Source organism: Oncorhynchus keta, unplaced genomic scaffold (genome assembly GCF_023373465.1).
Source record: "Oncorhynchus keta strain PuntledgeMale-10-30-2019 unplaced genomic scaffold, Oket_V2 Un_contig_889_pilon_pilon, whole genome shotgun sequence".
Lineage (NCBI taxonomy): Eukaryota > Metazoa > Chordata > Actinopteri > Salmoniformes > Salmonidae > Oncorhynchus > Oncorhynchus keta.
The window spans coordinates 62,501-82,500 of record NW_026290294.1 but is presented as its reverse complement, the minus strand read 5'-3'; the positions used below and the strand labels follow the sequence as shown (position 1 = coordinate 82,500).

Genomic DNA, 20,000 nt, shown 5'->3' with positions numbered 1-20,000 from the left:
TATGATAATGCATTGAACATGCTGTACTGTGATCTAATGCTATATAATGGTAATATAATGTAGGTTTACATCCCTTTATGATAATGCTTTGAACATGCTGTACTGTGATCTAATGCTATATAATGGTGATATAGTGTAGGTTTACATCCATTTATGATAATGCATTGAACATGCTGTACTGTGATCTAATGCTATATAATGGTGATATAGTGTAGGTTTACATCCATTTATGATAATGCATTGAACATGCTGTACTGTGATCTAATGCTATATAATGGTGATATAGTGTAGGTTTACATCCCTTTATGATAATGCATTGAACATGCTGTACTGTGATCTAATGCTATATAATGGTGATATAGTGTAGGTTTACATCCATTTATGATAATGCATTGAACATGCTGTACTGTGATCTAATGCTATATAATGGTAATATAGTGTAGGTTTACATCCATTTATGATAATGCATTGAACATGCTCAATACTAAACACGTTCTCATACTTTACCATGCTGGTTTTAGTTTTCCCATTGCCCAGCATTTGGCTCCAGTTTGACCCAACTGAACATGACCGTTATAAACCCTTTTGCAGCCAACCGGGGTTTCTCCATCGGTATTGGTGACGTGACCCCAGGCCAGGGTCTGCTGAAGGCCAAACAGGACCTGCTGGATGGAGGCTATGCCAAGTGTGACGAGTACATCGAGGCCCTGAAGACAGGCAAACTGCAGCAGCAGCCAGGCTGCACGGCTGAGGAGACACTGGAGGTATATATCCCAGACTAGATCACTCTCAGCTCAGTCACTTTTCTCAATTTGATGCACCGAGAGGATGTGATTATTCAAGTCAGGATTCACTGCTGAGGAGACTGTGGAGATACTATATAAACACAAGATAACCAATCAGATTGGTATATTTTTAAATTCCATGAAGTCAACTGGAGCTGTAGTGGCTTCCTTTCGTCTTTACCAAGGCCACTGCCCAAGCCTGAAGTAGGGTTGTTTGGTAAGCATACAGTCCACACTCAGGGTTTCCGAACGGAGGGAGGGTGTGTAGTGGCTTCCTTTCGTCTTTACCACTCTCCTCTCTCTTCCTCTCCTTCCCCTCTGTAGTGGTGTGTCTTTACCAAGGCCACTGCCCCAGCCTGAAGCGGGGTTGTTTGGTCCGCATACAGTCCACACTCTGGGTTTCCAAACGGCCAAACATTCAACGACATCCAGGGATGTGGTGCAAAAATTTTTTTTATTCTTCTTATATCTAACAAATAAATGATTCTCCAATCAACTTAAAGCATAGATGACTTGATATGGAAAATACATATTATGACCTGCCTGTATGTCTGTATGTCTGTCTGGTCAAAAAACTATACCGCTCCCGCATCTAGCAAGGACTCCCTCCACCGAAGGCCCAACTTCCTGCCTTTATCCTAACACACTTACCACAATACAATTAATAGGCAAGAGGGGAGGGGGAGGGGGGGCAAAAACTGAGTTACACTAACAACTAATGAATATATCTCAATCAGGTAAATATAAATCATAAAGTAATGTACCTAATATTTCATCATTTACATTAATATTTAATATATTTACACAAATATACATGGAGCTCCGTATGTTCAGTCTTTTATACAAATATGTCCAAATCGGCTCTAACAGGAGCCTTTCAGTGGTGTTTTTTTGAAAGGATATAGTTAAGCACAATGATGACTTCTCCCGTCACCTGAAGCCTGTCTTTACCTGAAGCTTGGTCCAAACTGAAACAATCCCCCACCCCCCTTAAACTAGCTGATATTTCTGGTATCCCCAAATCAAACACCCCCTTAAACTAGCTGATATTTCTGGTATCCCCAAATCAAACACCCCCCTTAAACTAGCTGATATTTCTGCTATCCCCAAATCAAACACCCCCCTTAAACTAGCTGATATTTCTGGTATCCCCAAATCAGACGCCCCCCTTAACTAGCTGATATTTCCGCTATCCCCAAATCAAACGCCCCCTTAACTAGCTGATATTTCCGCTATCCCCAAATCAAACACCCCCTTAAACTAGCTGATATTTCCGCTATCCCCAAATCAAACACCCCCCTTAAACTAGCTGATATTTCCGCTATCCCCAAATCAAACACCCCCCTTAAACTAGCTGATATTTCCGCTATCCCCAAATCAAACACCCCCCTTAAACTAGCTGATATTTCTGCTATCCCCAAATCAAACACCCCCCTTAAACTAGCTGATATTTCTGCTATCCCCAAATCAAACACCCCCTTAAACTAGCTGATATTTCTGCTATCCCCAAATCAAACACCCCCCTTAAACTAGCTGATATTTCTGCTATCCCCAAATCAAACACCCCCCTTAAACTAGCTGATATTTCTGCTATCCCCAAATCAAACACCCCCCTTAAACTAGCTGATATTTCTGCTATCCCCAAATCAAACACCCCCCTTAAACTAGCTGATATTTCTGCTATCCCCAAATCAAACTCCCCCTTAAACTAGCTGATATTTCTGCTATCCCCTAAATCAAACACCCCTGTATCTGATGTCTGGTGCTCCTTAAACTACTGTATATTGTCTGCTATCCCCAAATGTAACACCCCCTTAAACTAGCTGATATTTCTGCTATCTCAAACTCCCTACTGTAAACTATTGTCTGATGATTTCTGATCCCCAAACCAGCTACACCCTGGGGCTCCTTAAACTAGCTGATATTTCTGGCTGGTCCCTAGAACTCCCCCTAAACTAGTCTGATACCATGATCAGCTTTGTTTGTCTGTCTGATGTCTGGTGCTCCTTCTAGACCAGCTACTGTATCTATTGTCTGGTGCTCCTTCTAGACCAGCTACTGTATCTATTGTCTGACTGATGTCTGGTGCTCCTTCTAGACCAGCTACTGTATCTGATGTCTGGTGCTCCTTCTAGATCAGCTACTGTATCTATTGTCTGGTGCTCCTTCTAGACCAGCTACTGTATCTATTGTCTGGTGCTCCTTCTAGATCAGCTACTGTATCTATTGTCTGGGGCTCCTTCTAGACCAGCTACTGTATCTATTGTCTGGCTGATGTCTGGTGCTCCTTCTAGACCAGCTACTGTATCTATTGTCTGGGGCTCCTTCTAGACCAGCTACTGTATCTATTGTCTGGCTGGTGTCTGGGGCTCCTTCTAGACCAGCTACTGTATCTATTGTCTGGCTGATGTCTGGTGCTCCTTCTAGACCAGCTACTGTATCTATTGTCTGGTGCTCCTTCTAGACCAGCTACTGTATCTATTGTCTGGTGCTCCTTCTAGACCAGCTACTGTATCTATTGTCTGGTGCTCCTTCTAGACCAGCTACTGTATCTATTGTCTGGTGCTCCTTCTAGACCAGCTACTGTATCTATTGTCTGTCTGATGTCTGGTGCTCCTTCTAGACCAGCTACTGTATCTATTGTCTGGTGCTCCTTCTAGACCAGCTACTGTATCTATTGTCTGTCTGATGTATGGTGCTCCTTCTAGACCAGCTACTGTATCTATTGCGCTCCTTCTAGTCCAGCTACTGTATCTATTGTCTGGTGCTCCTTCTAGATCAGCTACTGTATCTATTGTCTGTCTGATGTCTGGTGCTCCTTCTAGACCAGCTACTGTATCTATTGTCTGGTGCTCCTTCTAGACCAGCTACTGTATCTATTGTCTGTCTGATGTATGGCGCTCCTTCTAGACCAGCTACTGTATCTATTGTCTGGTGCTCCTTCTAGACCAGCTACTGTATCTATTGTCTGTCTGATGTCTGGCGCTCCTTCTAGACCAGCTACTGTATCTATTGTCTGGTGCTCCTTCTAGACCAGCTACTGTATCTATTGTCTGGGGCTCCTTCTAGACCAGCTACTGTATCTATTGTCTGGCTGATGTCTGGTGCTCCTTCTAGACCAGCTACTGTATCTATTGTCTGTCTGATGTCTGGTGCTCCTTCTAGACCAGCTACTGTATCTATTGTCTGGTGCTCCTTCTAGACCAGCTACTGTATCTATTGTCTGGCTGATGTCTGGTGCTCCTTCTAGACCAGCTACTGTATCTATTGTCTGTCTGATGTCTGGTGCTCCTTCTAGACCAGCTACTGTATCTATTGTCTGGTGCTCCTTCTAGACCAGCTACTGTATCTATTGTCTGTCTGATGTCTGGTGCTCCTTCTAGACCAGCTACTGTATCTATTGTCTGGCTGATGTCTGGTGCTCCTTCTAGACCAGCTACTGTATCTATTGTCTGGTGCTCCTTCTAGACCAGCTACTGTATCTATTGTCTGGGGCTCCTTCTAGACCAGCTACTGTATATATTGTCTGTCTGATGTCTGGTGCTCCTTCTAGACCAGCTACTGTATCTATTGTCTGTCTGATGTCTGGTGCTCCTTCTAGACCAGCTACTGTATCTATTGTCTGTCTGATGTCTGGCCCTCCTTCTAGACCAGCTTCTTTAGTCTGGTGGCCTTTTGAAACCAGCTAGCTCATCATCTCTGCTTCTGACTGATGTGAGGAGGAGAGATAGCTCTTTCTTTTTAATGGTGGGTCTATTTTGGAGGTGTTTCTATTATCTGTGGTTTAGAGTGATAATGATGTGTCTCTCAACAGGCCCTCATCCTGAAGGAGCTGTCTGTTATCAGAGACCATGCCGGCAGCGCCTGCCTCAGAGAACTGGACAAGACCAACAGTCCTCTGATTATGGCTCTGTGTGGCTCCAAAGGTAGGTCAACTCACCAGCCGCGGAGGTTAAATTCTGCCTTTACCACACACACACTGTCACATACACTGTCACATACACTAATCACATGTCAGGAGCTCTGCCTGTACCCACTTCTAATAATAAGGACTAAGTGGTTCTTATTCACTTCAGCTCAGACTTCCTGATTCTCTCTGATTTTATTGGCCATTAGAGCGTTGTTGTCATGGGAACGGCTAGGCTACACTCTAACGTTTTTTTATGGATTATTAGGGGTAGTACTGACCTGTAGCTGACCTGTATGCTAATATAGCCATTTATAATAGCCTTATTTCGTTTTTTCCCTGCTTTAGGCTCTTTAATTATCTGTTTATGGTAAGATGTATAGTTTGTTGTCCAGGACTAAAAAATATGCTCAATGGAGATTCTCCACAGATTTCAAAAGCTTAGTCTGTGTCCAGGAAACCAGCCCATGGGTTTTAAGGCTGGGGTTGGCGACAGGCGGGCTTGTTTAAAAACCGGCCTGCGACTTTTTGTTGTTGTAAAATCACCAGGAATTCAACTAAAAAATTTGTTTAATTTAGGAAATATTTTCCCAAGTATTCCAACGAATAAAGAAACAAGAGACGTGATCTTGTCTCGATGTCATCAAGGTACGACGTTGTTTTGGGTTTTAGTTGTCAATTTGCAGAGTTCAAAATTATTATAGTTCTGTTCAGGCCTTCCCGACCATTCACTCTGACAACAATCAGCCCCCGGGGCTGAATCTAGTCTCCCGACCCCTGGTTTAAGGTAAACACGTTAGTCTCATCAACATCTCTCCATCATCATGTCTCTTCTCCCTGCTGTAGACTCTCATCAACATCTCTCCATCATTATGTCTCTTCTCCCTGCTGTAGAGTCTCATCAACATCTCTCCATCATGTCTCTTCTCCCTGCTGTAGACTCTCATCAACATCTCTCCATCATGTCTCTTCTCCCTGCTGTAGACTCTCATCAACATCTCTCCATCATTATGTCTCTTCTCCCTGCTGTAGAGTCTCATCAACATCTCTCCATCATGTCTCTTCTCCCTGCTGTAGACTCTCATCAACATCTCTCCATCATCATATCTCTTCTCCCTGCTGTAGAGTCTCATCAACATCTCTCCATCATGTCTCTTCTCCCTGCTGTAGTCTCATCAACATCTCTCCATCATTATGTCTCTTCTCCCTGCTGTAGACTCTCATCAACATCTCTCCATCATGTCTCTTCTCCCTGCTGTAGATTCTCATCAACATCTCTCCATCATCATGTCTCTTCTCCCTGCTGTAGTCTCATCAACATCTCTCCATCATTATGTTTCTTCTCCCTGCTGTAGACTCTCATCAACATCTCTCCATCATGTCTCTTCTCCCTGCTGTAGACTCTCATCAACATCTCTCCATCATCATGTCTCTTCTCCCTGCTGTAGACTCTCATCAACATCTCTCCATCATGTCTCTTCTCCCTGCTGTAGACTCTCATCAACATCTCTCCATCATGTCTCTTCTCCCTGCTGTAGACTCTCATCAACATCTCTCCATCATGTCTCTTCTCCCTGCTGTAGACTCTCATCAACATCTCTCCATCATGTCTCTTCTCCCTGCTGTAGACTCTCATCAACATCTCTCCATCATGTCTCTTCTCCCTGCTGTAGTCTCTCATCAACATCTCTCCATCATTATGTCTCTTCTCCCTGCTGTAGACTCTCATCAACATCTCTCCATCATGTCTCTTCTCCCTGCTGTAGTCTCTCATCAACATCTCTCCATCATGTCTCTTCTCCCTGCTGTAGACTCTCATCAACATCTCTCCATCATGTCTCTTCTCCCTGCTGTAGACTCTCATCAACATCTCTCCATCATTATCTCTTCTCCCTGCTGTAGACTCTCATCAACATCTCTCCATCATGTCTCTTCTCCCTGCTGTAGACTCTCATCAACATCTCTCCATCATTATGTCTCTTCTCCCTGCTGTAGACTCTCATCAACATCTCTCCATCATGTCTCTTCTCCCTGCTGTAGACTCTCATCAACATCTCTCCATCATGTCTCTTCTCCCTGCTGTAGACTCTCATCAACATCTCTCCATCATTATGTCTCTTCTCCCTGCTGTAGACTCTCATCAACATCTCTCCATCATGTCTCTTCTCCCTGCTGTAGACTCTCATCAACATCTCTCCATCATGTCTCTTCTCCCTGCTGTAGACTCTCATCAACATCTCTCCATCATGTCTCTTCTCCCTGCTGTAGACTCTCATCAACATCTCTCCATCATGTCTCTTCTCCCTGCTGTAGACTCTCATCAACATCTCTCCATCATTATGTCTCTTCTCCCTGCTGTAGACTCTCATCAACATCTCTCCATCATGTCTCTTCTCCCTGCTGTAGACTCTCATCAACATCTCTCCATCATGTCTCTTCTCCCTGCTGTAGACTCTCATCAACATCTCTCCATCATGTCTCTCTTCTCCTGCTGTAGACTCTCATCAACATCTCTCCATCATTATGTCTCTTCTCCCTGCTGTAGACTCTCATCAACATCTCTCCATCATTATGTCTCTTCTCCCTGCTGTAGACTCTCATCAACATCTCTCCATCATGTCTCTTCTCCCTGCTGTAGTCTCTCATCAACATCTCTCCATCATGTCTCTTCTCCCTGCTGTAGACTCTCATCAACATCTCTCCATCATTATGTCTCTTCTCCCTGCTGTAGTCTCTCATCAACATCTCTCCATCATGTCTCTTCTCCCTGCTGTAGACTCTCATCAACATCTCTCCATCATCATGTCTCTTCTCCCTGCTGTAGACTCTCATCAACATCTCTCCATCATTATGTCTCTTCTCCCTGCTGTAGACTCTCATCAACATCTCTCCATCATGTCTCTTCTCCCTGCTGTAGACTCTCATCAACATCTCTCCATCATGTCTCTTCTCCCTGCTGTAGACTCTCATCAACATCTCTCCATCATCATGTCTCTTCTCCCTGCTGTAGACTCTCATCAACATCTCTCCATCATTATGTCTCTTCTCCCTGCTGTAGACTCTCATCAACATCTCTCCATCATGTCTCTTCTCCCTGCTGTAGACTCTCATCAACATCTCTCCATCATTATGTTTCTTCTCCCTGCTGTAGACTCTCATCAACATCTCTCCATCATTATGTCTCTTCTCCCTGCTGTAGTCTCTCATCAACATCTCTCCATCATCATATCTCTTCTCCCTGCTGTAGAGTCTCATCAACATCTCTCCATCATGTCTCTTCTCCCTGCTGTAGACTCTCATCAACATCTCTCCATCATTATGTCTCTTCTCCCTGCTGTAGACTCTCATCAACATCTCTCCATCATTATGTCTCTTCTCCCTGCTGTAGAGTCTCATCAACATCTCTCCATCATGTCTCTTCTCCCTGCTGTAGACTCTCATCAACATCTCTCCATCATGTCTCTTCTCCCTGCTGTAGACTCTCATCAACATCTCTCCATCATGTCTCTTCTCCCTGCTGTAGACTCTCATCAACATCTCTCCATCATTATGTCTCTTCTCCCTGCTGTAGACTCTCATCAACATCTCTCCATCATGTCTCTTCTCCCTGCTGTAGTCTCTCATCAACATCTCTCCATCATGTCTCTTCTCCCTGCTGTAGACTCTCATCAACATCTCTCCATCATTATGTCTCTTCTCCCTGCTGTAGAGTCTCATCAACATCTCTCCATCATGTCTCTTCTCCCTGCTGTAGACTCTCATCAACATCTCTCCATCATTATGTCTCTTCTCCCTGCTGTAGAGTCTCATCAACATCTCTCCATCATCATGTCTCTTCTCCCTGCTGTAGACTCTCATCAACATCTCTCCATCATTATGTCTCTTCTCCCTGCTGTAGACTCTCATCAACATCTCTCCATCATTATGTCTCTTCTCCCTGCTGTAGAGTCTCATCAACATCTCTCCATCATGTCTCTTCTCCCTGCTGTAGAGTCTCATCAACATCTCTCCATCATGTCTCTTCTCCCTGCTGTAGACTCTCATCAACATCTCTCCATCATGTCTCTTCTCCCTGCTGTAGACTCTCATCAACATCTCTCCATCATTATGTCTCTTCTCCCTGCTGTAGAGTCTCATCAACATCTCTCCATCATCATGTCTCTTCTCCCTGCTGTAGACTCTCATCAACATCTCTCCATCATGTCTCTTCTCCCTGCTGTAGACTCTCATCAACATCTCTCCATCATGTCTCTTCTCCCTGCTGTAGACTCTCATCAACATCTCTCCATCATCATGTCTCTTCTCCCTGCTGTAGACTCTCATCAACATCTCTCCATCATGTCTCTTCTCCCTGCTGTAGAGTCTCATCAACATCTCTCCATCATCATGTCTCTTCTCCCTGCTGTAGAGTCTCATCAACATCTCTCCATCATCATGTCTCTTCTCCCTGCTGTAGACTCTCATCAACATCTCTCCATCATGTCTCTTCTCCCTGCTGTAGAGTCTCATCAACATCTCTCCATCATGTCTCTTCTCCCTGCTGTAGAGTCTCATCAACATCTCTCCATCATTATGTCTCTTCTCCCTGCTGTAGTCTCTCATCAACATCTCTCCATCATGTCTCTTCTCCCTGCTGTAGAGTCTCATCAACATCTCTCCATCATGTCTCTTCTCCCTGCTGTAGAGTCTCATCAACATCTCTCCATCATCATGTCTCTTCTCCCTGCTGTAGAGTCTCATCAACATCTCTCCATCATTATGTCTCTTCTCCCTGCTGTAGAGTCTCATCAACATCTCTCCATCATGTCTCTTCTCCCTGCTGTAGACTCTCATCAACATCTCTCCATCATCATATCTCTTCTCCCTGCTGTAGACTCTCATCAACATCTCTCCATCATGTCTCTTCTCCCTGCTGTAGACTCTCATCAACATCTCTCCATCATTATGTCTCTTCTCCCTGCTGTAGACTCTCATCAACATCTCTCCATCATGTCTCTTCTCCCTGCTGTAGACTCTCATCAACATCTCTCCATCATGTCTCTTCTCCCTGCTGTAGACTCTCATCAACATCTCTCCATCATGTCTCTTCTCCCTGCTGTAGAGTCTCATCAACATCTCTCCATCATTATGTCTCTTCTCCCTGCTGTAGTCTCATCAACATCTCTCCATCATGTCTCTTCTCCCTGCTGTAGACTCTCATCAACATCTCTCCATCATGTCTCTTCTCCCTGCTGTAGTCGCTCATCAACATCTCTCCATCATTATGTCTCTTCTCCCTGCTGTAGACTCTCATCAACATCTCTCCATCATGTCTCTTCTCCCTGCTGTAGTCTCATCAGACTAGTGTCCTGTCCAGGGTGTACATCTCTCCATCATGTCTCTTCTCCCTGCTGTAGACTCTCATCAACATCTCTCCATCATGTCTCTTCTCCCTGCTGTAGTCTCTCATCAACATCTCTCCATCATGTCTCTTCTCCCTGCTGTAGACTCTCATCAACATCTCTCCATCATGTCTCTTCTCCCTGCTGTAGACTCTCATCAACATCTCTCCATCATGTCTCTTCTCCCTGCTGTAGACTCTCATCAACATCTCTCCATCATTATGTCTCTTCTCCCTGCTAGAGACTCATCATCAACATCTCTCCATCATGTCTCCTCTCCCTGCTACATTTCTCATGTATTCATTGATTATTGGCAGTAGCTGTATATGGTCCCAAGGCAGTGGTGTTGTGGTAGACTAGTGTCCTGTCCAGGGGGTGTACTGAGGTGATAGACTAGTGTCCTGTCCAGGGGGTGTACTGAGGTGATAGACTAGTGTCCTGTCCAGGGGGTGTACGGAGGTGATAGACTAGTGTCCTGTCCAGGGAATGTTGTCCCACTCCTCTTCTATGGTTGTGTACTGAGGTGATAGAATAGTGTCCCACTCCTCTTCTATGGGGTGGAATGTTGTCTAATGTGTCCTGTCCAGGGGGTGTACTGAGGTGATAGACTAGTGTCCTGTCCAATGGGGTGTACTGAGGTGATAGACTGTGTCCTGTCCAGGGGTGTACTGAGGTGATAGACTAATGTGTCCTGTCCAGGGGGAATGTACTGAGGTGATAGACTGTGGAGTGTCCTGTCCAGGGGTGTACTGAGGTGATAGACTGTGTCCTGTCCAGGGTGGAATGTTGTCCCACTCCTCTTCAATGGAGGTGATGTTGACTCCTGTCCTGGCCAGGGGAATGTTGTCCCACTCTCTTCTATGGTGATAGAATGTGTCCTGTCCAGGGGGTGTACTGAGGTGATAGACTAGTGTCCTTCCAGGGGGTGTACTGAGGTGATAGAATGTGTCCTGTCCAGGGGGTGTTGTCCCACTCCTCTTCTATGGCTGAGGAATGTTGTCTATGGCTGTCCTGTTCCAGGGGTGTACCTCTTCAGGTGATAGAATGTGTCCTGTCCAGGGGGAATGTTGTCCCACTGAGGTGATAGAATGTGTCCTGAGGAGACAGGGATTTGTTCTCCTATGAGCCGTGTTGTCCCCACTTGTCCCACTGTAAATAAATTCCTCCTCTTCAACGGCTGTGGAATGTTGGCTGCTTACTTTTCCCTGTATATGGCAGAATGCTTAGGATTTGGTTGTTGTTTGAGGTGATGATTCAGTAATGCTATAAGGGTCTTGTTTCTTCACCCCTTTCATTTTCCCTTCCATAGGATCCTTCATCAACATCTCCCAGATGATCGCCTGCGTGGGCCAGCAGGCTATAAGCGGCTCTCGAGTGCCCGACGGCTTTGAGAATGTTGTCCTCCTCTTCAATGGCTGTGGAATGTTGTCCACACTTTGAGAAGCACTGTGGAATGTTGTCCCACCTCTTCAGGCCGTGGAATGTTGTCCAGCTGAAATCACCTGTATATCTTGTCCGGCTGTGGAGTCTCATGGGCTGTGGATTCATTCATTCATTCATTCATTCATAACATGAAGAGATAAGGGTGGGCTATTGCCCAAATGACACCCTATTTCATAGTGCACTCCTTTTGACCAGAACCCTATCAGTCGCCTGGTCAAAAGGAGTGCACTATGAAATAGGGTGTCATTTGGGAGATAACATGAAGAGATAAGGGTGGGCTATCTCCCAAATGACACCCTATTTCATAGCCATTCCTGGAGGACAACGGAAGTCGATATAATTACACATGCAGCCATTTAAAATGATTTAAATGAGTTACAGTTCATATAAGGAGATCAGTCAATGTAAATAAATTCATTAGGCCCTAATCTATGGATTTAATCTATGGATTTCACATGACTGTAAATACCGACTGCATTAACATCTGCTAACCATGTGTATGTTACAAATAAGATTTGATTTGATTTGATATGCATCTGTTGGCCACAGATACCTTTTTTTTTAAAATTAAAGTAGAGATGTGGATCAGAAAACCAGTCAGTATCTGATGTGACCACCATGCAGCGTGACACATCTCCTCCACATAGAGTTGATCAGGCTGTTGATTTGTGGCCTGTGGAATGTTGTCCCACTCCTCTTCAATGGCTGTGGAATGTTGTCCCACTCCTCTTCAATGGCTGTGGAATGTTGTCCCACTCCTCTTCATTGGCTGTGGAATGTTGTTCCACTCCTCTTCAATGGCTGTGGAATGTTGTCCCACTCCTCTTCTATGGCTGTGGAATGTTGTCCCACTCCTCTTCTATGGCTGTGGAATGTTGTCCCACTCCTCTTCTATGGTTGTGGAATGTTGTCCCACTCCTCTTCTATGGCTGTGGAATGTTGTCCCACTCCTCTTCTATGGCTGTGGAATGTTGTCCCTTCTATGGCTGTGGAATGTTGTCCCTCTTCTATGGCTGTGGAATGTTGTCCCACTCCTCTTCTATGGCTGTGGAATGTTGTCCCACTCCTCTTCTATGGCTGTGGAATGTTGTCCCACTCCTCTTCTATGGCTGTGGAATGTTGTCCCACTCCTCTTCAATGGCTGTGGAATGTTGTCCCACTCCTCTTCAATGGCTGTGGAATGTTGTCCCACTCCTCTTCAATGGCTGTGGAATGTTGTCCCACTCCTCTTCAATGGCTGTGGAATGTTGTCCCACTCCTCTTCTATGGCTGTGGAATGTTGTCCCACTCCTCTTCAATGGCTGTGGAATGTTGTCCCACTCCTCTTCATTGGATGTGGAATGTTGTTCCACTCCTCTTCAATGGCTGTGGAATGTTGTCCCACTCCTCTTCAATGGCTGTGGAATGTTGTCCCACTCCTCTTCTATGGCTGTGGAATGTTGTCCCACTCCTCTTCTATGGCTGTGGAATGTTGTCCCACTCCTCTTCTATGGCTGTGGAATGTTGTCCTACTCCTCTTCAATGGCTGTGGAATGTTGTCCCACTCCTCTTCTATGGCCTGTGGAATGTTGTCCCACTCCTCTTCAATGGATGTGGAATGTTGTTCCACTCCTCTTCTATGGCTGTGGAATGTTGTCCCACTCCTCTTCATTGGATGTGGAATGTTGTCCCACTCCTCTTCTATGGCTGTGGAATGTTGTCCCACTCCTCTTCTATGGATGTGGAATGTTGTCCCACTCCTCTTCATTGGCTGTGGAATGTTGTCCCACTCCTCTTCTATGGATGTGGAATGTTGTTCCACTCCTCTTCTATGGCTGTGGAATGTTGTTCCACTCCTCTTCAATGGCTGTGGAATGTTGTCCCAATGGCTGTGGAATGTTGTCCTCTCTTCAATGGCTGTGGAATGTTGTCCCACTCCTCTTCAATGGCTGTGGAATGTTGTCCCACTCCTCTTCTATGGCTGTGGAATGTTGTCCCACTCCTCTTCAATGGCTGTGGAATGTTGTCCCACTCCTCTTCTATGGCTGTGGAATGTTGTCCCACTCCTCTTCTATGGCTGTGGAATGTTGTCCCACTCCTCTTCTATGGCTGTGGAATGTTGTCCCACTCCTCTTCTATGGCTGTGGAATGTTGTCCCACTCCTCTTCAATGGCTGTGGAATGTTGTTCCACTCCTCTTCAATGGCTGTGGAATGTTGTCCCACTCCTCTTCTATGGCTGTGGAATGTTGTCCCACTCCTCTTCAATGGCTGTGGAATGTTGTCCCTCCTCTTCAATGGCCTGTGGAATGTTGTTCCACTCCTCTTCAATGGCTGTGGAATGTTGTTCCACTCCTCTTCAATGGCTGTGGAATGTTGTTCCACTCCTCTTCAATGGCCTGTGGAATGTTGTCCCACTCCTCTTCAACGGCTGTGGAATGTTGTCCCACTCCTCTTCATTGGATGTGGAATGTTGTTCCACTCCTCTTCTATGGCTGTGGAATGTTGTTCCACTCCTCTTCTATGGCTGTGGAATGTTGTCCCACTCCTCTTCATTGGATGTGGAATGTTGTTCCACTCCTCTTCTATGGCCTGTGGAATGTTGTTCCACTCCTCTTCTATGGCTGTGGAATGTTGTCCCACTCCTCTTCATTGGATGTGGAATGTTGTTCCACTCCTCTTCTATGGCTGTGGAATGTTGTCCCACTCCTCTTCAATGGCCTGTGGAATGTTGTCCCACTCCTCTTCAATGGCTGTGGAATGTTGTCCCACTCCTCTTCATTGGATGTGGAATGTTGTCCCACTCCTCTTCAATAGCCTGTGGAATGTTGTCCCACTCTCCTCTTCTATGGATCTTCTATGGATGTGGAATGTTGTCCCACTCCCTCTTCTATGGCTGTGGAATGTTGTCCCACTCCTCTTCTATGGCTGTGGAATGTTGTCCTCTTTCTATGGCTGTGGAATGTTGTTCCACTCCTCTTCTATGGCTGTGGAATGTTGTCCCACTCCTCTTCTATGGCTGTGGAATGTTGTCCCACTCCTCTTCAATGGCTGTGGAATGTTGTCCCACTCCTCTTCCATGGCTGTGGAATGTTGTCCCACTCCTCTTCTATGGATGTGGAATGTTGTCCCACTCCTCTTCTATGGCTGTGGAATGTTGTCCCACTCCTCTTCTATGGCTGTGGAATGTTGTCCCACTCCTCTTCAATGGCCTGTGGAATGTTGTCCCACTCCTCTTCTATGGCTGTGGAATGTTGTCCCACTCCTCTTCTATGGCTGTGGAATGTTGTCCCACTCCTCTTCTATGGCTGTGGAATGTTGTCCCACTCCTCTTCTATGGCCTGTGGAATGTTGTCCCACTCCTCTTCTATGGCTGTGGAATGTTGTCCCACTCCTCTTCTATGGCCTGTGGAATGTTGTCCCACTCCTCTTCTATGGCTGTGGAATGTTGTCCCACTCCTCTTCAATGGCTGTGGAATGTTGTCCCACTCCTCTTCTATGGCTGTGGAATGTTGTCCCACTCCTCTTCAATGGCTGTGGAATGTTGTTCCACTCCTCTTCAATGGCTGTGGAATGTTGTCCCACTCCTCTTCAATGGCTGTGGAATGTTGTCCCACTCCTCTTCAATGGCTGTGGAATGTTGTCCCACTCCTCTTCAATGGCTGTGGAATGTTGTCCCACTCCTCTTCTATGGCTGTGGAATGTTGTTCCACTCCTCTTCAATGGCTGTGGAATGTTGTCCCACTCCTCTTCTATGGCTGTGGAATGTTGTCCCACTCCTCTTCTATGGCTGTGGAATGTTGTCCCACTCCTCTTCTATGGCTGTGGAATGTTGTTCCACTCCTCTTCTATGGCTGTGGAATGTTGTTCCACTCCTCTTCTATGGCTGTGGAATGTTGTTCCACTCCTCTTCTATGGCTGTGGAATGTTGTTCCACTCCTCTTCTATGGCTGTGGAATGTTGTTCCACTCCTCTTCTATGGCTGTGGAATGTTGTTCCACTCCTCTTCTATGGCTGTGGAATGTTGTCCTCTTCTATGGCTGTGGAATGTTGTCCCACTCCTCCTCTTCTATGGCTGTGGAATGTTGTCCCACTCCTCTTCTATGGCTGTGGAATGTTGTCCCACTCCTTTCAATGGCTGTGCAAAGTTGCTGGATATTGGCGGGAACTGGAACACGCTGTCGTACATGTCGATCCAGAGCATCCCAAACATGCTCAATTGGTGACATGTCTGTTGAGTGTGCAGCCCATTGAAGGACTGGGACATTTTTAGCTTCCAGGAATTGTTTACAGATCCTTGCGTCATGGGGCCGTGCATTATTATGCTGAAACATGAGGTGAATGAATGGTGGTGGATGAATGGCACGACAATGGGCCTCAGGATCTCGTCACGTTATCTCTGTGCATTCAAATTGCCATCGATAAAAATCCATTTGCATAACCCCATCGCCACCATGGGGCACTCAGGTCACAACATTGACATCAGCAAACCGCTCGCCCACACAACGCCGTACACACTGTCTGCCATCTGCCCAGGACAGTTGAAACTGGAATTAATGGGAGACGAGCACACTTCTCCAGCCTGCCAGTGGCCGTCGATGTGAGCATGTTTTGTTTAAGTTAGTCTTATTCTAAAATAAATTGCCCCTCATCAATCTACACACAATACCCCATAATGACATCACAATACCCCATAATGACATCACAATACCCCATAATGACATCACAATACCCCATAATGACAAAACGGAAAGAGGTTTTTAGAAATGTTTGCAAATAAACAGAAATACCTTATTTACATAAGTATTCAGCCCCTTTGCTATGAGACTTGAAATTGATCTCAGGTGCATCCTGTTTCCATTGATCATCCTTGAGATGTTTCTACAACTTCATTGGAGTCTATCTGTGGTAAATTCAACTGATTGGACATGATTTGGAAAAGGTAAACACCTGTCTATATAAGGTCCCACAGTTGACAGTGCATGTCAGAGCAAAAAACCAAGACATGAGGTAGAAGGAGTTGTCCTTAGAGCTCCGAGACAGGATTGTGTCGAGGCACAGATCTGGAGAAGGGTACCAAAACGTTTCTGCAGCATTGAAGGTCCCCAAGAACACAGTGGCCTCCATCATTCTGCAGAATTGAAGGTCCCCAAGAACACAGTGGCCTCCATCATTCTGCAGCATTGAAGGTCCCCAAGAACACAGTGGCCTCCATCATTCTGCAGCATTGAAGGTCCCCAAGAACACAGTGGCCTCCATCATTCTGCAGCATTGAAGGTCCCCAAGAACACAGTGGCCTCCATCATTCTGCAGCATTGAAGGTCCCCAAAGAACACAGTGGCCTCCATCATTCTGCAGCATTGAAGGTCCCCAAGAACACAGTGGCCTCCATCATTCTGCAGCATTGAAGGTCCCCAAGAACACAGTGGCCTCCATCATTCTGCAGCATTGAAGGTCCCCAAGAACACAGTGGCCTCCATCATTCTTAAATGGAAGAAGTTTGGAGCCACCAACACTCTTCCTAGAGCTGGCCGCCCGGCCAAACTGAGCAATCGGGGGAGAAGGGCCTCGGTCAGGGAGGTGACCAAGAACCCGATAGTCACTCTGACAGAACTCCAGAGTTCCTCTGTGGAGATGGGAGAACCTTCCAGAAGCATAACCATCTCTGCAGCACCACCAATCAGGCCTTCAGGGTAGAGTGGCCAGACAGAAGCCACTCCTCAGTAAAAAAGCACATGACAGCCCGTTTGAAGTTTGCCAAAAGGCACCTAAAGAACTCAGACCATGCGAAACAAGATTCTCTGACCTGATGAAACCAAGATTGAACTCTTTTTAGCCTGAATGCCAAGCTTCACATCTGGAGGAAACCTGGCGGTATCCCTACGGTGAAGCATGGTGGTGGTGGCAGCATCGTGCTGTGGGGATATTATTCAACGGCAGAGACTAGTCGGGATGCGGCGGATTGAGACACACACAGCCTGATGCAAAAACAATCTCGAGCTTAAACAGATGGATTTCAAGGGGATTTATGGCAATTAGATTTTCTCAAACCTGCATAAATTGTAGGCTAAGGGTTGAAAAACGTCCAAACGTTCATAGATGTTTCTCTTTCCCAGCAGTAAACAACATCTCTCCAGCTGGCTCAGTCAGAGCCCTGTTTTCATTTGTTTGCTCTGACAGGGGATAAATCCCAAAATGGCAACCCTTTTCCCTACTTAGTGCACTACTGTTGGCCTAGGCTCTGTGGGGCCCTGGTCAGAAGTAGTGCACTCTACAGTAATAGTGAATAGGGTGCCATTTTGGGACTCGTACGGGGCCTTTTATAATGATGTAACAACCCTCTCTCTCTCTGTGTCGTGTCACAGCTTCCAGCGTCTAAAGGCTCTATAGGGCCCTGGTCAGAAGTAGTGCACTCTACAGTAATAGTAAATAGGGTGCCATTTTGGGACTCTCTCTGTCTCTCCGGGGCCTTTTATAATGACGTTCTGTGTCTGTGTCTGTGTGTGTCGTGTCACAGCTTCCTGCGGCTAAAGGCTCTATAGGGCCCTGGTCAGAAGTAGTGCACTCTACAGTAATAGTGAATAGGGTGCCATTTTGGGACTCGTACGGGGCCTTTTATAATGATGTAACAACCCTCTCTCTCTCTCGCTCTCTCTCTCTCTCTCTCTGTGTGTCGTGTCACAGCTTCCTGCGGCTAAAGGCTCTATAGGGCCCTGGTCAGAAGTAGTGCACTCTACAGTAATAGTAAATAGGGTGCCATTTTGGGACTCGTCCGGGGCCTTTTATAATGACGTAACACCTCTCTCTCTCTCTCTCTCTCTGTGTGTCGTGTCACAGCTTCCTGCGGCTAAAGGCTCTATAGGGCCCTGGTCAGAAGTAGTGCACTCTACAGTAATAGTAAATAGGGTGCCATTTTGGGACTCGTCCGGGGCCTTTTATAATGACGTAACACCTCTCTCTCTCTCTCTCTGTGTGTCGTGTCACAGCTTCCTGCGGCTAAAGGCTCTATAGGGCCCTGGTCAGAAGTAGTGCACTCTACAGTAATAGTAAATAGGGTGCCATTTTGGGACTCGTCCGGGGCCTTTTATAATGACGTAACACCTCTCTCTCTCTCTCTGTGTGTCGTGTCACAGCTTCCTGCGGCTAAAGGCTCTATAGGGCCCTGGTCAGAAGTAGTGCACTCTACAGTAATAGTAAATAGGGTGCCATTTTGGGACTCGTCCGGGGCCTTTTATAATGACGTAACACCTCTCTCTCTCTCTGTGTGTCGTGTCACAGCTTCCTGCGGCTAAAGGCTCTATAGGGCCCTGGTCAAGTAGTGCACTTTTATTCAGGCCTGGGACGTAAATAGTTCTTTTTCCACACTATGGCCGGTTTGGGACTCGTCCGGCAGAGACCGGATAATGACGTAACACACACACACACACCGCTGGGCTGCTGTCTGCTGCACCATACCCAACCCCCTCTGCTCTCTGTTTTGTATTAAAGAAAAGAGAGAACAACGTGTGCTCCCTACGAATCTAAATCTTATCAGGCTCCCTCTTGAGTAGTTATCTCCTAGGGCAGGACTATTCAACTCTGACCCTATGAGGTCTGGAGCCTGCTGGCTTTCTGTTCTACCGGATCATTAAGACCACCCCACCTGGTGTCCCAGGTTTAAATCAGGCCCTGATCATTAATATCACCCCACCTGGTGTCCCAGGTCTAAATCAGGCCCTGATCATTAATCTCACCCCACCTGGTGTCCCAGGTCTAAATCACGTGCCCTGATCATTAATATCACCCCACTGTGTCCCAGTCTAAATCATGCCCTCACAGCTATCACCCCACCTGGTGTCCCAGGTCTAAATCAGGCCCTGGTCATTAATATCACCCCACCTGGTGTCCCAGGTCTAAATCAGTGCCCTGATCATTAATAGTAAATAGGGTGCCATTTGGGTCCCAGGTCCTAAATCAGGCCCTGGTCATTAATATCACCCACCTGGTGTCCCAGGTCTAAATCAGGCCCTGATCATTAATATCACCCACCTGGTGTCTCAGGTCTAAATCAGGCCCTGATCATTAATAACACCCCACCTGGTGTCCCAGGTCTAAATCAGGCCCTGATCATTAATATCACCCCACCTGGTGTCCCAGGTCTAAATCAGACCCTGATCATTAATATCACCCCACCTGGTGTCCCAGGTCTAAATCAGGCCCTGATCATTACAGTGAAAACAACATGCAGTGGAACTGGCTCGGTGGTCCAGAGTGGAGGGTCCTTAGGGGTTGTTGATGTGTTCAGATCAGAACAGCTCACCATCTGACTAATGACACGAAGCAGAGGAAGGGTGTTGAGTGGTCACACACACACACACACACACACACACACACACACACACACACGGTGACACAACAAGCAGGATTAAAGAGTCCTATCTGTTGTTGAGTCGTCCTCTGATCTGTTCTTCTGTGGTGGCTGTGTTGTGTGTCAACAGAGGCGCCTGGTGAAGTCGCTGGAGGACCTG

At 46.3% G+C, this 20,000-nt stretch overlaps 1 protein-coding gene across 1 annotated transcript in view; it reads left to right on the top strand.

Annotated features, from left to right (window-relative positions):
* Positions 1-20,000, top strand: part of polr3a (polymerase (RNA) III (DNA directed) polypeptide A) — an 84,291-nt gene that overhangs the window by 35,175 nt on the left and 29,116 nt on the right. The window contains 4 exon segments of the mRNA XM_052512650.1: positions 592-764; positions 4,600-4,711; positions 11,383-11,468; positions 19,923-20,000. The exon segment at positions 19,923-20,000 is cut by the window's right edge and continues 144 nt beyond it. Of these exon segments, the coding sequence (XP_052368610.1) occupies positions 592-764; positions 4,600-4,711; positions 11,383-11,468; positions 19,923-20,000 (449 nt within the window).